An 18,029-nucleotide genomic window follows, 5' to 3' on the forward strand; every position below is an offset into this window, starting at 1 on the left:
GTACACACAAATCTACACGCCCACCAGAACTTTCATTCGTTGGTAAAATTAGTTACAGAAATCGCATCTGAAGTAATTTTCTGTAGCTTTAGTAATATATATTACTTATTTCTAACTTCACATAAACATGGAAATTTGGTGTAGTTATCCTTAAACCTCCTTCAGGACTTGAGGTAGTTTGAACCATGATGACCAAAACAATATTTGGCTTTTCTTTCTATACGGACTTTATCAGAAATAACTTTAATTTATAAGTCTAACCAAGCAAATTTTAGATTGTTTTTCTCAGAAGAGCCTGAGTTTTCATTTGGCGACATACTGGATTGAATAACTTTATAAAGAATTCCTGGAGTATGCGAATACTAGATACTATTTGCATGTTTTGAGGTAAATAGAATCCGTAATGTGGATACAAGAGGTTAGAAGCTATAATAGCTATGAGAAACGGAGAATGGGGGCATGCTAGTAAAATATTATTTCTTTTAACAAACTTTTACTGTGATCACTTTAAGTTTATATTTCAGCGATCATGTGATAGGTTGATAAGTTCCTGGTCATGATGCTCCCAAGGGATAGTCGGTCACGGCCGTCCCATTGTAGGGGCCCCAGTTCCCTGCTGCTACCTATATATAGCAGCAGAAATTGAAGTCTAGTGGGCAGAATGGGACAGCATAATAGAATTTAAACTTCATAAAACTACAGTCAACGACGGTTAATTCAATTTACGTGCGATACTTATTAATACTGTAACTATGGAGAGTGTGGCGTTAAAGAAGGTGACATTTCATTCACAGGACATTCCTTAATGTAAACTATTGCTAAGAGAATCAAGTGATAAGCAGAGGTTATGCCATATTTGGGATAGAATAAAGAGATCTGAAATGTGAAATAAAAAAACAAAAACAAAAAAAGGTCTTTGACAGACACAGTCTGCATAGCAAACATTAGCATTACCTGTTGTTGTAAGACATACAGCATTCTAGCAGATCGAGCTGCACGTTGCTGTTGGCGTATCCGGCCTCTAGCTTCTTCTGAAGGATCTAACACTTTGCTATCACGTTCTGAAATAGAAGCACTTATTCACACAGTAGATCTTGCCATCTCCTCACAGATAGCTACACTGGGCTTACAACTGTCATGAATTTTAGCTTTTCTATTTCAAAACAGAAAAAGATGATATAATTACATTATAAATACAAAATAACAATCATTTCTCTGTTGCAGCATAAACATCTTTCTGCAGTTGTATATATATTAAATTGCTAGAGAAACAAAAAAAAAAAATGCTCTGCACAAGGAAAAAACGGACAACCACCTGCTGCGTATATTTATTTATAACCTAATATGTCATATGCAGGTGGGGTGCTGGTCTTATGATTAATTAGAGAGAAAGGAAAAATGAACAGAGGTTCATAATAGTAGGACACAGTAGCACTCCTGGTCCGTTAAAATTAGAGATGGGCGGGCTCGGTTCCACGAGATCCGAATCCATCCGAATTTCGCCTATCCGAGTACTGAGCCGAGCAAGCTCGGAACTCTCCCGCCCATTCGGAATCGAGGCAAAACGTCATCGTTCTCTCGAGATTTGAAATTCATAAATACCTGCCTCTACAGCAATCCATCGCCATTTGACAGAGGGAGAGAGCAGGGTTAGGTCACAGGCTATATTAGCGCAGGGACAGAGCAATAATTGTACACCTTATTCTTTCTATTATTTCAAAACTATTCAATTCTATTATTAAATCAAATTCTATTTGCAATTGTTAGAGCAGCAAGACAGGAGGATAGAGGAGGCTTATTTTTCAATTTTTTGCACTACAAGTGTTTTGGGGTGTGCAATATTCCCCAGTGTTTTACACCAATTTTTCTGGCTGTCAAAAAAAAGTCATCTTTGTCAGCAGTATCTATCTAATACAATATTTTGCACTACAAGTGCTTTAGGCTAATTAAAATGGATTCAAAGCAGTCCACATATGAGCAGAATCAGCAAGCAGGTGCTGGCACCAGTCCTGATGGTAGTGTTTCCAGTCGTCATCTGGTAAAGCCGAAGTAAAAGTACATAGTCTTTTTAAATCAGGTAAAAAAACACACCCAAAAAACAAATAAGTATACTTATAAGTATAAGTGTAGGGTGCAATCTACCCCCAAATAGGAAAGGGACTTGGGGCATTTCTATATCACGTACAGTCTTGAAAGGCTGCTGTTTTGGCAATTTCTTAATAAGGCTAGGGTGTCATACACAGACTGACCCCAAACTGGCTTTGTCCATTTCAATTAATATTGTACAGTCTATAACAGCTGAATTTTTTACTATTTTCTACAAGTGGAGGGGGGCCTAGAGAGACAGAAACCAAACTGCCTTTGTCCATTTCTTTAGATATTTAACTATAAGTGTAGGGTGTAATATACACCCAGAGACGATGGCTGCATTGCCAACATGCATAGATGGAGAGGAAGACAATCTGGTTTGTGTGTAGAATTAATGACGGCCTACCAGGAATTAAACTGTTTTTTTCATAATTATATAGCTTTACAATTACATTACTTATCCAAGAAACAGGTGGCGCGCTAAATTCGGTTATTTTATGCCCAAAAACATTGATTTTTAAACAAAATTGCAAACCAAAACACGCAAGGGCGGTTTGGCATAACCAAAACACGACGGTAAATCCAAAAACTTTGATAGAGGACTGAATTTTTTGTTACTAAAAAAAGTAGGATATAAATCAGGCATGTCTTTTTAGTCTCTGTCTGTGTGTATGTTAGGGAATTTAGACTAAGCTCCAATGGAGCAGGGACTGATGTGTGTTCTCTGTAAAGCGCTGCGGAATTAGTGGCGCTATATAAATAGCTGATAATGATTATGTCAGTTGTAGACACTATGTATAGATTTCTTTATCTCATCGTTTAGGGAAGTATATCCCTTAAATTAATTCACCCATTGTTTTCTTTATTTTGGGTTCATTCTGCACCTAGGTCTCAAAATATCAAGTTAGTATATTGGAGAAGATGCATTGGGGCTTACACTACATCCTGGAAGCAATATATGCTACAACATGGTGTTTAATAGTGAGTAAAATATTTGGGGGGTGGAAGTGGATTTCAGACATTTTTAGATAGACCAGGTGGCGTTATTCTGATTAACCTTGTCAGGTACACTTGCCCACCTCTAAACAAGATAGCCTGCAAATTGCAAGGTAACGTGGGTTATCATTATACAAGTGGTGTAATACTTTAAAGCAAGTGTATACATACAATAAATGTGAGACATAAAGCCAAATTAAACAGGACTTCAGGCTCAAAATCCTTACCTTTCTTGGCAAGTTCTTCAATTTTCCGCATGTAAGTGTGCAGCTCTTTCTGCAGACGCTTTATTTCTTGCTCACTCTGTTCCACTCCTTTCTTTGGACTTTCACCAGGCCCAGAATCATGGGTAGGAGGGGAGTGTGTCACCCCTATATTTGTCCTGTTCCAATCAGGCGTATACACATACACCCTAGCACCCGATTCAGTCACTTCATGTTTAATCCTGCTCTTCTTGATTTGTGGTTTTGCTTCAACTTTTTCAGGGCTATGGAGTAGCATGGCCGATTTGGTTTTAGGAGAACCTTGATGTGGGTGCGATTTTGACTTTAATTCTAATTTCTTCCCTAAATGTTTCAATTTCAGATCTCTCTTTGCAAGTTGGAGAGCAAAGTTCAAGCTCTCTTCTGATACAACAGAGAAAGAGACAGATGAACAAGAATTTCTCAGTAAATCTTCAGATGCTAAATTGTCTGAGGGTTTATTTTGTGTTGTTGAAATCTTCTCTATTGTAATTGGAGAGGGGTTTGAAAACTGAGCAGCCAAATTAGTAGAGTGTGTAGGGACATCCAAATTAAACCGAAGCTACAGAAAAGAGTACACAATAGGTTACATGCACAATTAATTTCATTTAAAGAAAAATGCATATTTTTGACTATATATCATTTTTAATTACATTACTATTATACTATAAGTTTCATTACAAGCTAAATTAATAAATAACATAATACATCCATATCCAAGAGGTAGTTGTGATTTGGGGTGTATACAGGTATAGCATTACCACACTATATAAAATATATATTAAATAAACAGCCACAGAGAGTGAAGCACATAATGGAGCACAAATCTAGAGACTGCAAAACATAATTAATAGAAATATGATTAAATGCAACGTAGACTACTCTTTTCTAAGGAAAGATGAAACAAATGTAAAACATTTATGTATCTCACTGTTCTTTTATTAACCAACCTGCGTTTCTTTCCCATGGCTTCTGTTATGCATAAAAGGATGGGCAGGGGTAACAGCTGACAGTCCTTGCTGTGTGGTTTCTGGATAATGCTGGGGATTCAATGCCATCGTCAAAATCTAAACATGTAAAATAAAAACTGACATTACGTGTACATTTCACTCTTACAAGCTGATAGAGACAATGTCCACAGTTTCAAAAATAAGCCTTGAACGTATAAGTTTCTGTCACCTACTTTCAGCCTGCAGGGTCCCTCTAGTATCATCTATGGTGCTTTAGCTTCCATTCTCTACCAGCAGTTGAAAGCGGCGCCATGACAACTGTACCCAGCTACGGGTCACTGCACGGACCAAACTCACCTGGGAATTGCTAAACGGCGGGAATATGGGAACAGCAGCGGATTTTACATGTTTTTTTTATTATTATTAAACATCTGCATGTCCGACATTTTCATGAATTGTGTAATGCTTGAAATAGGGAAAACTGCATATAAATACTAGACAGATAGTCATGACGTTAAATGTACCTTAATTTTATATTAACTATACTTCCGCCTTTACCAATCATGGCTGCCAAAGCGTCATAACCAAATACCTAACTAAAGATGGCTTCCAAGGAGGCACAATCATATACCTAACTAAAGATGGCTTCCAAGGCGGCACAATCATATACCTAACTAAAGATGGCTTCCAAGGCGGCACAATCATATACCTAACTAAAGATGGCTTCCAAGGCGGCACAATAATATACCTAACTAAAGATTACTTCCACGGCGGCACAATCATATACCTAACTAAAGATGGCTTCCAAGGCGGCACAATCATATACCCAACTAAAGATGGCTTCCAAGGCGGCACAATAATATACCTAACTAGAGATGGCTTCCAAGGCGGCACAATCATATACCTAACTAAAGAAGTCCGACAACGCTTCATTGGCGTGTAGGAAAAACAGTCCCGTAAAAATCCAGGCAAATAATTCTTCTCAGTATTGAATCACTCAATAAATCTCACGAATCAGACACCCACCTCGTGTGATTTTAATCAGTGTGACAATAATCCGACACTCAAATCATCCAGTCGGTGTAATAAACTGTTGAAAACTCAGGGTGAAAAGTTCCAATTAATGGTTGTACTGCTTACTATGGGAAAATAAATTATTTCTCTAATGGTAGCCTGTTAATGTATATGCTAGTGATCGGGAATGGTTGGTTTATTGTACTGTCCCTTTAAAAATGCAGGAAGGAAGTGACTTCCCACAGTCTGCCCTGTGTTGGATCACATGCTGAGAGCTCATCTCGTTTCTTTCAGTGCCGCAGGCGCAGATCAGCCACTCTCACCAGCTTCAGCACAGTGTTACCAGCTGTCATGGACTATACTGAGGTGAAGGTGTATGGGTACCAGGAGTACAGCAAGGAGGTGGCTAAGCACAAGGGGAAGATCATATTTGCTTTGTTCTGTGGTGATAAGAATGAAAAGGGGGAGAGTTGGTGCCCAGACTGTGTTAAAGGTACTGTACCCTGATATGAGTAAGCATCACACACTATTTCTACTAGTCATTCTGAAAACTCAATTGTTGAGATTGCAGTCCCTTTATTAGTTGTGTAAAGTATTTACAAAGTAGACTATTTGGGAGGAGTAATATGTTACTAAACTCAATCATAAGCATTTTTGTTTGGTTGAAGTATTTGATCTTGTAACCATATTGTATTATTGAGATATCACAAAGGTGAAAAGTCTTGACAAATTTTTTTATGACAATTAAAGGTTTGCTCATTTATAATTACTGAAAGTTTCTAGTACATGCTGATATTACTTTCCACAAATCCGAGAACATGGTTACACAATAAATTTTCTAGTCTATTGAATTCTCTTATAATATAACTAACATGTAAACCATAAACTTTATTTAACTTCTTATCTTTGTTCCTGGAGAATGTATCAAAGTTCCCTTAGCTAGTCAAGTGGAAATCCATTTAATCATTAGTGGAATGTAATTGCTGAAATGTATTTATTTTTTGTGACTATCATACTCATGGGTTGCTGTACTGTCATTACCCCCGCAGCGTCACCAATATGTACTTTTTTTATTAAAATTTAGCTGGGGTGGAATCATCAGGATTGCCCCTGGTCTAAAGGAGCGGTCCCGACTGTCACTATCACATGAAAGGCAGTCTGATCGCTGCTAGCTGCCTGTCAGTGTGGCTGCGGGCGCGTATTACTCTGGTCACGTGACCAGAGTAAGAAGAGCCTGGGCTGCACTGACATGCAGCTAGCTGCAAGAACAAGCAAGAGAGAAGAACAAGAACTGAGAGATTGCACAATAAATGTCTAAATGTGAATGCTGGAGAATACTCCTGAATATTCATATTCAAGAGTAGTCCTAAATGCCTATATTAGGGGAAGTATGGGATGGTAGGGGGTCGCAATAGCCTAAGGCGGACGCAACCCTTAATCGGGCCCTGATAACAGCAGTACTGAGCTGGTCTTGCATTGACTTCAAGACCAATATCCAATTTGCCCAGACCTGCAGAGGCCAAACTGGATGAGATCTGGCTGACCCTCTGGATCAGTTCAGCATAACGAGGGTCTGTTATTGCGTTTGGAAGATAAGCATACACTCAGGCTGATAATAGCGATCTGTGGTCATATTCCAATTGTATTTACAAACATGCTAGATAATGTTCTGATCGATTTTGATTGGATTATTATCAGGCTTTATGGGGTTTTTTGGGGTCACACATGTTGTGATATCACAGCGCGTGGCAGGCATTGGATACTGAACTGGCATTGTCATAATAAACCAGGAAAGTAATGTTAACATTTTCAGCTAGAGAGTATGTGAGGTATTTTGTCTGTGTTGGACCACTGCCAGCCAGCTGTAAAATAGAAAGGGATCCAGGGTGCACATTCAATTAAGACGGCAGATCGCGGCTACTCGTGGCTGTGCACATAAAGTGCCAATACGGTACCGCAACATTGTGGATTTTCCTTCACAGCTCTATGGGGTGTGAAGGGAAATCCGCAATGTTACGTTACCGAGAAGTGTGCAGCTGCTTGTAACCGCGATCTGCTCTCTTAATTGAATATGTCCCTAGGACTTTAGTGAACTGTACCTTTTTTTTCTTCAGTTGTTGTTAAAATAGTTATAGATAACACATTGGTTGAAAATATCTGTAGTGTGTACCCAGCTTTTTTTATGTAATAACAGTACTGAAATCAAGGGAATAATTCCCCCACCTCTGCCCCCCATCCCCTTGGTTTTACCCTCTCTGTGTCTGTCCATCCCCTCTAGAATGTAAGCTGTCAAAAGCAAGTCCTCTCTGCTAGCGATTTCCTTATGTAATTTTGCATGTTGTAATTTTGTAAATTGTTGTCTGTATTAGTTACATTTTTTTCACTTTAGTACTGCTGTAATTTTGTCATTATAATAATGACTGGTGTGGAATATTCACTAAAGACACTTCACTTGTTCAGCATGTATAGTAGCCAATGTTCACCCCTGGTATTATGACACAAACCAGGACCATATATGCAAAAAGCTAGGAGACAACAATTTAGTATGTTAAAAAAAAAGTGTACTGGGACAGCACAGTGATTAACACTGCGGCCTCACAGTTCTGGGCCATAGGTTCTATGCTGACAGAGGCTGTATCTGTGTGGAGTTTGTATGTTATATCTGTGTGGGATTTCAGCAGGTGCTCATGTTTCTTCCTACAGTGCAAAACCATACTGGTAGGTTAATGTTCGTGTGCACGTGTCTGTATGGTTCCACATTTAGATTGTGAGCTCCACTGGGCCAGGAACTGATGTGAATGAATAAACTATCTACTGTAGCTGTAACCACTGTCTAACCTGTTGGTACTATATAAAAGTAAATAATAATGTACATTGATAAGATATTAAAGTAGTATGCAAAATATATTGAGCATCCCAAATGACCTGTACCCAGCTAGTGTCCAAAATTAGACCAGCACAAGTGCCTCCCCTTACCAGCTTATGTTCCAATAATATACCATGTCCTTATACCAGAACCTATGTAAACAGGACAGGACACATGCAGTGTTCTCCCCAGCACCTTTTTCCCGGGTGCTCCACCCGGCTGGTTTTACTTGCCACCTGGCTCTTGGAGCCCAACAGTCCTATTATAATAGAATAAACCAATGTTTCTCCTATTAAAACTGGCACTATGTGAGCACTACAGCCTGCAGTGTGTGTTAGACCGCTGACCAGCAGTTCTGTTAGGTGTGGGCAATAACCTCCAACATTTTTCATTATTATTGCAAAGTATTTCAAGTACCCCCACCCGGCTGCTTCTTAATGCCATCTAGTTGGCAAAATGTTATTTGTTGCTTTATAATATGTCATAAAGGTGTTCTTTTTATTTTACATACATAGAACAATTTTTCAGGTGAATACAATAAGCGGCTCATGATTGCTTCACAATGTATACTAGCATGAACTTTATAACTGGCTTTAAGTTGTCGAACGAAGATAGTCAAATGCCTCTTAGCGAAATGTATAACTTTTTTTTTTTTTTTCAGCTGAGCCGATCGTGCGTGGGCAGCTAACCCATCTTCCTAAAGGGTCTGTCTTTATATACTGTCTGGTTGGAGAGAGAGCTGCGTAAGTTTTGTTTTGTCTTTTTGTTTTTTGTTTTTTTTTCAGGAGTGGGTGGTAACCCTGGAGCCACCATTTTTAACATGGAGTCCAACACAATATGAATTAAGCATGTTTTGCTTGTTAAAGAATTCTACAGTGGTTGGAATCTGTCATGGTAAAGGAATTGAACTGTTAGGGCAATTGAAAATAAACCATGTGAGTGTATAAATGTGTCTAAATTATTTGATTGTAGCACATTGTTGCAGGTGAATAAATAGGGAGACCGTCAACTGAGTAGTGAAAAATGGTCTTTTAATCCAATGTTTTGATTTCCCTTCCAAGTTCCCCTTGACAATTGAGTCATTTAGCTGCAATTGATAAGCAACATATCTGCAAACCTGTACAAAGCTACTGTTCCCACTCACCGTTTTGTAGAGTATATACATTGTATTCAATTTCCATGCATTTCTGAGTGCCCTTAGAAATATGACCATGCAGTCTTGCAGTTGATTGGCATAGAATCGTAATAATAAGTAGATTAGACACTGACATGTGTTCTGGAGTTTCCATATTAGAAAGTCATGTCACACCAACAGGATGAGTGACATCAGGCACGTTATTCTATATTGTCAAACTGTATCCTCAACCCTACTGAGAAAGCCCAAGTGCAGGTCTGGTTGTTTGTCCTGATCACCAACCAACCAAAATCTGTGGTCAAGTAATCAAGCTAAGCAACTGAATTGTAAAGTGGGACACTTCATATTCCCTGGCATGCCGACGAGGGGGGCTTATTCTTCCTGCTCAAGTCAGTTTAGGTTTTGACCAGTTGGAACAGGCCTGGCCAACCTCTGGCTCTCCAGGTGTGGTAAAACTACAAGCCCAAGCATGCTTTGCCAGTAGATACCAAGCTGAAAGCTGGTAGAGCATGCTGGGACATGTAGTTCACCACACCTGTAGAGTGACAGGTTGGTCAGGTCTGAATTTGAATGATCACATGTCAACCACACACATTGCAATGTTGGACCAGTTTGTAAAAAAAAACAAAAAAACCTGAAAATGTCTGACTAGATCTGCATCATGCACGAACCATTTCATGCCAGAATTAATATTTTATACTCAAAAATGTGAGTATCTGAAGTGTAATTACATATTCAAATAAAAAAGGCTGCAGAGCAATAGGTATATGGGCCTTTCCTAGCAAATGATAAGCACATATATTGATTTATCTTTATTTATATTTGCAGACCCAGATAAACATAAATAAAATAGGCCATGTAGTTTTCATGGAGTGGTAAAATTGTTGTTTTTAGTGTGTACTTGTTTATACAACAATAATGTTTTTTCTGGACTTCATATTAACCCAGATACTTCTACAGAGCAGGTTTTTATTACAGGATTTCTGTACAGGAGCAGAATTATTGATTGTGATCCTATAAGATTCTAACACGTGGGCATATATGTAATCACTGTAGATTCCACTACAGCTTCATTCACCACTTAAATGGCTATTAAAAGGGTAAACCTGCTATCCACACACCATGTTTTTCCATAGTGATTTAAAGGACCAGTAACGCAGCTTGTTCTATTTCTGGTCCATCACCGAATTTACTAGGTGTTTTAGTGACTCCTAATTTAAAAGCCATCCAAGCTGCTGTGAACACAGCTTCAGTGTAACATACAGTGTTTTTTTTGCTTTGGAAGAATCCTTAAGGAATTTCTGAAAACTTTTAACTGTTTCTGTATGTTGGTTGTAAACAGAGCCAAGCTACTTATCATTGCAAAATGTTGGTACTAGACTGCACAAGAATGACATGTAATTTCTGGAGAAATGGTTTAACTTTATGAAAACTATTAAAAAAAAAAAAAAAGTGCCATATAATTTTTACCTCTAAGTTATTCTAAACTATTGATACTTTAGAAACTACTAATGTAGTTTTGTGGTTACAAGTTGCAATTTCCTGACCATTGTTCATTGGTAGCATCTTATAGGTAATTCCATTGTTTATTCTTTGCAGATGGAAGGACCCAAATAATGAATTTAGACAAAATTTAAAACTAACTGGTGTTCCCACTCTGGCTAAGGTTGGAACGGTAAGTCTGTTCTCAATGTTTAATCCTGCTCTTGATGCTTAATCCTGTACTGTTCAGGAGTCGCACTGAACAGGACCAATATAAGTGTATTAGGAACAGCACATTATTTTTACGCCTGTACAGTCATGGCCAAAAGTATTGTTTTTCACAAAGTTTGCTGCTTCAGTGTTTTTAGACCTTTTCGTCAGATGTTGCTATGGTATACTGAAATAAAATTACAAGCATTTCATAAGTGTCAAAGGCTTTTGTTGACAATTACATTAAGTTTATGTAGAGTCAATATTTGCAGTTTTGACCCTTCTTTTTGAAGACCTCTGCAATTTGCTCTGGCATGCTGTCAATCATCTTCTGTGCCACATAGTGGCTGATGACCATGTCTTGCCTAATCAGTGCTTGGAGTTTGTCAGAAATTGTGGGTTTTTGTTTGTCCACCCGCCTCTTGAGGATTGACCACAAGTTCTCAATGGGATTAAGGTCTGGGGAGTTTCCTGGCCATGGACCCAAAATTTCAATGTTTTGATCCCTAAGCCACTTATCACTTTTGCCTTATGGCAAGATGCTCCATCATGCTGGAAAAGGCATTGTTCGTCACCAAACTGTTCTTGGATGGTTGGAAGAAATTGCTCTTGGAGGATGTTTTTGTGCCATTATTTATTCATGGCTGTATTCTTAGGCAAAATTGTGAGTCAACTCCCTTGGCTGAGAAGCAGCCCCACACTTGAATGGTCTCAGAATGCTTTACTGTTGGCATGACACAGGACTGATCGTAGCGCTCACCTTTCCTACTCCAGACAAGCATTTTTCCAGATGCCACAAACAATTTGAAAGGGGATTCATCAGAGAAAATGACTTTACTCCAGTCTCCAGCAGTCCAATCCCTGTACTTTTTGCAGAATATCAGTCTGTCCCTGATGTTTTTCCTGGAGAGAAGTGGATTCTTTGCTGGCCTTCTTGACACCAGGCCATCCTCCAGAAGTCTTCGCCTCACTGTGTGTGCAGATGCACTCACACCTGCCTGCTGCCATTCCCGAGCAAGCTCTGCACTGGTGGTGCCCCGATCCCGCAGCTGAATTAACTTTAGGAGACGGTTCTGGCACTTGCTGGACATTCCTGGGCACCCTGAAGCCTTCTTCACAACTATTGTACCTCTCTCCTTGAAGTTCTTGGTGGTCCGGTAAATGGTTGATTTAGGTGCAGTCTTACTAGCAGCAATATCCTTTCCTGTGAAGCCCTTTTTGTGCAAAGCAATGATGACTGCACGTGTTCCCTTGCAGGTTAACAGATCAAGAACAATGATTTCAAGCACCAACCTCCTTTTTAAAGCTTCCAGTCTGTTATTCTATCTCAATTTGCATGACGGAGTGATCTCCAGCATTGTCCTCATCAATACTCTCACCTGTGTTAACGAGAGAATCACTCAGCTGGTCCTTTTGTAGCAGGGATGAAATGCAGTGGAAATGTTGTTTTTGGGATAAAGTTCATTGTCATGGCAAAGAGGGAGTTTGAAATTAATTACAATTCATCTGATCACTCTTCATGACATTCTGGAGTATATGTAAATTGTCATCATAAAAACTGAGGCAGCAGATTTTGTGAAAAATAACATTTGTGTCATTCTCAAAACTTTTGGCTATGACGGTACATGCTATATTAATATACTAGTATTTAGGCATTCCAAGTAAAAGTACTCATTGCTGTTTTATATCTAGCACAGAAACATGCACCCTGTCATCTGCATCTTGACTGGCTTCCCAGAACAACAATACACTGACACTTGTTAAATTTATTAAGCTGCGGGTTTTAAAAAGTGGAGATGTTGCCTATAGCACCCAATCAGATTCTAGCTGTCATTTTGTAGAATGTACTAAATAAATGATAACTAGAATCTGATTGGTTGCTATATGCAACATCGCCACTTTTTAAGCCCGTAGCTTGATAAATTTACCCCTTGGCTTACCCCTAGCCAGCAAACTTCTTGTCTCCACATTATTGCTGGCTATACATAGGCGTATGTCATTGTGGTGTATGATAAACTGTGAGCATGAGCTCCATTCAGTCTGGTTGACCAATCAGAGTTTTGGGCCTGTTTGCTAACATTTGATTAGGCAAATTCCATTATTTTGACCTCGCAAAAACAGAGATAATCAATCAAATTGAAAATTAGATTGACTGACTGTGGAAATTGCCATACGTGGCAATCTTGACATAGCAGCCACATTACTGGTTTTGTTGACCTCCATGTATACCATCTATTCCACCCCTTCAGCACTGTGTCCTGTTGGTACCTTGTTAATACAGCTCTGACACTAAAAGCTGTTTGCTAATTGAATAAACTATTGAAGGAGAGCTGTGGCTTACACGTGGGGGTATATTTAGGAAACCAACGATTCCCGGCACTTAATTTTCTTCAAACAGCAATTTTATTAAAGACAAAACCTGATGGGCTTTGTCTTTAATAAAAGTGCTTTTTTAAAAAAATTACTTCAGAGCACCAGGAATTGGTGGTTCCATAGTAAATCTACCCAGTGGTGTAAAGCAAAGAACAAGAGCTGAGGCTGACACGTGGCATCATCACTTATTTATATAGCGCCACCAAATCCACAGCACTGGACAGAGAATATTGTCATTCATATCAGTCCCTGCCCCATTGGAGCTTACAGTGTAAATACACACACAGACTATGGATAATTTTGTCGGCAACTGATTAACCTACTAGTATGTTTTTGGAATGTGGGAGGAATCCGGAGCACCCCTAACACAAACATGGGGAGAACATCCAAATACCACAGAGATAAGGCCTTGGTCAGGCATCGAACTCATGCCCTCAGTACAGAGGGAGAAATGCTAACCACTAGCTGTCAACTGGGATAAGCTGTGAGGGCCCCTGTTGCCTATCACTGAATGCAGCCCATGATCCATTTGCTCAGCTAACATTTTCATTTGCAAATTTTTGGTATTTTTTTTGTTCTTCCTAAAGTTTACTTTTTATTTTACTGTGCAGGTGTCTTTTCCCATGGACTGTACATCATGTGCAAACCATTTACATGCCAGATCAAACTTTAATAAAATAATCAACTGGGGTCAACTGCAGATTGTCTTATGTGGGTGTTTATCTTGTTTTACAGTTTCCTGGATTTTAAGCCAATATTCCTGGTTTTCTGAAAACATAACATTTGGGGGGAGGGTGTAAATGAAACCCCAGCCAGAGATGCAAAAGAAATAGTGTCTTGAATTGTTCGGTTTTCTTCTAGTTACTATTTCTAGGATGGGAGTACCCATGTTCTGTTTCATTCAATCCTGTACAAAGAATATATTTTTAAAATATGTATTGTTTGGGTGTATCCGTCCCTCTAAAATGACTGCATTTGCAGAAAATGACTTGTTGATGCAAACCATATATGTATCATTCATTCAGTAGAAAATGTTGTGTTCAAAATAAGTTTGGGTGATGACATATCTGAAACGCCTGTTATTACATTCTACTATTATACTAATATTTATTGTTGGCAAACCCCAGTTTATCTTGTATTCCGTTGTAACATTAAAAATAAGGTCGTCTCAAAGCACATTTTTATTTTTCAGCCACAGAAGCTGACAGAAGATGAATGCCTTAAAACTGACCTGATCCACATGCTGTTTTCAGAAGATTAAACCTGAAAAGTGCCTGTTGTGTGCACACAATCTATATATGGATGATTAGCAAACGATTTGCTGGACTGGTGGTGGGAAAAGAAAGGTGTGTTCAGCAAAAACTGTTCTGGATCAACTACAGCAATTTTCTACAACAGCTCACATTTTAGGCATTGAATGAATCTCTCCCTTTCTCTTCTACCAAAAGTATTTTTCTTATTATATATTTTATAAGCTCTAGGTCCATTCACCACCACTACAAAATGGTCCAGGATTTGTGGAGTAAAACAAATTGTCATGAATATAACCTGATTAAGGGGGTAGCACTGCCCCATAGCAAAAGTTGGGGGAGGTGTCTGGAGATTCCAATACACCCGTCTGCCCCCGAATGGGTGGAGAGTTTTGGGCTTCACTGCACATGATCAGAAGAGTAGAGGTCTCACTAGGGTGACCTGGCATTGCCTGGCCCAGTAGCGTTGGTAGCTCCACCATTGAGTCTGAGAATACATCAATACAAATATAACTTCTTGCAAGTTATTGTTCCAACGACTGCGACGACCATATTTTCATCATGTGATGGATAAGGCCTAACTTTCTCGGTTCTATGCATGTTTAATTAACTTAATTATCTTCAGCTTGTCTGGGAGGGGGGGGATGAAAAATACATGGGTGGAATTTTATACACTAGGTAAAGGCGGGTAAATGTTCATCCTAGCTTTAAAGAACTATCTTTAATAAAGCTAATATTTGCACATGAAATGTGTCTGTTTTATGAGTGCGGACTAAGAATTCTATTTTGTGGAAACCTCTGTGAATCACAAATGTTGAAGTAACCGATCATTTATTTATTATCCTTTTATTTATATAGCGCAAACATATTTTTCAATGCTTGTCAGAGTATGTTCACTCACTCCCATCAGCCCCTGCCCCAGTGGAGCTTACAATCTCTACATTATTTACCACACAAACATACTAGAGTCAGTTTCATCCAAAACCATTAGTTGGAACTGAACCCATCGCCCCAGCTTTGAGACAGCAATACTAACCACTGTGCACCATGCTGCCCGTGCGATAATTTAGCAGGAATTACTTGGAGCACGAAATGGCCCTTACAATGAAATTGATAACACGAGTACACTGTGTAATGGGAAAAGGGCGCCTTTATGAACTTTTCATTATTGTCACAGGCCATATATATCCCTGAGGAAGCCTGTAGGCGAAATGCGACGGTCCACACTTTTACTTGCCACTTTATGCTCTTATTCTCCACTGTGCTCCTCATCTGAGCATTACGAAGGGGAAATACATCTACAGCCGCATGCGCAGTCTGGATGAAGTCGTGGCTGCGACCACTCTGTTTTCTTGACTACCAACACGGAATCTCATCGTTACGGTGTTAGATGCAGTAGGGACTTAAGAAGGAGGAACCACCCTAACCCTACATGGGGTAACTTGTCTGGCTCCTGACACTGCTCCTCTGAAATCGACCTCACCTGCTTTTATGGGAACTGATAGAGGAATTAAAGCGACAATGAGAACTCATTTACAGATTTCACTGGTGGAATTTGCATTTCTACTATATGTGATCATGGGTTTCACATCCGTACTTTATTTACACTCAGAGTCTGAGGTATTATGGACTAGTACTAGCTAACAATACTTGGATTTACCTTCTGTACTCTGCTGCACTACCACATCAGACTGATCTTGTCTTATATTCACCATTGCCAGAGGTCTGTGACATCTTATATCAAGGCTTTGGATTATTTATTGCACTTATTTGTTCTCTGTGTCCGCATTATTCGCACTTGTGAAAGTTTATTACTGATGTTGAGGTACTAGCCTTTTGAAGCATCATCCATTATGTACTACCAATAAAATTGTTTATTTTGAATTATTGTTTCATACCCTGAATATATGTCACTGTTTACCACTGCGCTAAGGGAATCATTTTCTATCTATACTATCTTTCAATGGTTGGAACTTCCCTTTTGTTCTTTGTCCCTCCCCCCAAGGCAGCAATCTGTGCACCATACCATATTTTAAGGGAGCGCGGACTCCCCTTCCCTTTTTACTGTGTAACATATTTATTTAGCATTTTCCAATTGTGATAATTGGAATCGGAGGTTTGCCACATATTAGGCAGTTGTTTGTACACTGCCAATCACTGGTATAATGACTGTTAAATATAAATTATTCTGTCATCCCACGTATTACCAATAGGTGCTGCTGTTAAGATTTTATATTTGCACATCCCTTATGTAATACAGCTTCCCTTGACCCTTGAATGTGAATCATTTCGGTAGCCATACAAGCCCTTTATAATTGCAGTAGTGAAGCATGCTAAAGATAGACTCTGACTACAGAGAGCGCATGTAAACCAATCATCTGACTGGGACCACTCTATCCAGTTGGGTTTTTGGACTTTTTCTTTTCTTTTGGGGGAGGGGCGCACAGGGCTCATTTGTGTTTGCTGTGACTGTAACACTGTTAATTAGTTGGTTTCATATTGTAGAAATCTAAGTGTGTTCATTTGTATTTTGTTTTATTTTAGCAAGCATCCCCCTTTGCAAGATAATAAAAAGGGCAGGATTTTCAGTTAGTTCGGGTTACTGTGGGAAGCAGTGCACATTTTTAATGGCTTGACTTCTTCCCATAGTGCATTCTGGTGCCATCTCGTCCCCAGGTTAACAATATACACATGCACCCAGCTGTCCACGTGATATGAAAAAAAAAAAAATTGTGACTCATAAAACCAGGCCACCTTCCATTACTCCATGGTCCAGTTCTGGCACTCACATTCCCATTGTAGGCGATTTCAGCTGTGGGAAGGAGTCAGCATGGGCACCGACTGATCTGCAGCTACACAGCAAGCTACAATGCACTGTCTGTTCTGACACCTGTCATAGCCAGCATTAACTTTTTCAGCAATTTGTGCTACAGTACAGTGGGATTGGACCAGATGGCCTAGCCTAGGGTTTCCCAAACCCAGTCCTCAGGGCTCCCTAACAGTGCAGGTTTTCCATATCTCCTTGCTGGAGCACAGGTGTATTCATTACTGACCGACACATTGTAACAGATCCACAGGTGGTCCTAATTATGTCACATGTGATCCAGAAAACCTGCACTGTTAGGGAGCCCTGAGGACAGGGTTTGGGAAACCCTGGCCCTAGCATTTGCTCTCCACACACATCAATAGCCTGGGACGCCCATGATCCTGTCGTCTGTTCACCCTTCCTTAGATCGCTTTTGTTAGGTACTAACCACTGCATACTGGGAACACCCTAGAAGACCTACCATTTTGGAGATGCTCTGACCAAATCATCTAGCCCTTACAATTTGGCCCTTGTCAAATTTGCTCAAATCCTTACACGCCCATTTTTCCTGCTTCCAAATACATCAACTTTAGGAAGGAACGGTTTGTTCACTTGAT

The 18,029-nt window shown here is 39.4% G+C and overlaps 2 protein-coding genes across 3 annotated transcripts in view; one reads left to right on the top strand and one right to left on the bottom strand.

The window, feature by feature from the left end:
- The window catches only part of KIAA0753 (KIAA0753 ortholog), a 34,906-nt gene extending 30,309 nt beyond the window's left edge, over nucleotides 1-4,597 (bottom strand). For both annotated transcript variants that reach the window (XM_075196783.1, XM_075196782.1), the window contains exons 1-4: nucleotides 4,510-4,597; nucleotides 4,277-4,393; nucleotides 3,312-3,888; nucleotides 955-1,061 (exon numbers count right to left, since the gene is read on the bottom strand). In XM_075196783.1, the coding sequence (XP_075052884.1) occupies nucleotides 955-1,061; nucleotides 3,312-3,888; nucleotides 4,277-4,393; nucleotides 4,510-4,539 (831 nt within the window). In that variant the 5' untranslated portion in view covers nucleotides 4,540-4,597. The remainder of the gene's footprint in view (nucleotides 1-954; nucleotides 1,062-3,311; nucleotides 3,889-4,276; nucleotides 4,394-4,509) is intronic.
- A 933-nt stretch (nucleotides 4,598-5,530) lies between these two features.
- TXNDC17 (thioredoxin domain containing 17) lies at nucleotides 5,531-16,490 on the top strand. Its single transcript, XM_075196784.1, has 4 exons — nucleotides 5,531-5,783; nucleotides 8,818-8,899; nucleotides 10,891-10,966; nucleotides 14,549-16,490. The coding sequence occupies exons 1-4, from the start codon at nucleotides 5,642-5,644 to the stop codon at nucleotides 14,615-14,617; spliced, it is 369 nt and encodes a 122-aa protein (XP_075052885.1). The 5' UTR covers nucleotides 5,531-5,641; the 3' UTR covers nucleotides 14,618-16,490.
- The last annotated feature ends 1,539 nt before the right edge of the window (nucleotides 16,491-18,029 follow it).

This window comes from Mixophyes fleayi, chromosome 2, assembly GCF_038048845.1.
Source record: "Mixophyes fleayi isolate aMixFle1 chromosome 2, aMixFle1.hap1, whole genome shotgun sequence".
Lineage (NCBI taxonomy): Eukaryota > Metazoa > Chordata > Amphibia > Anura > Limnodynastidae > Mixophyes > Mixophyes fleayi.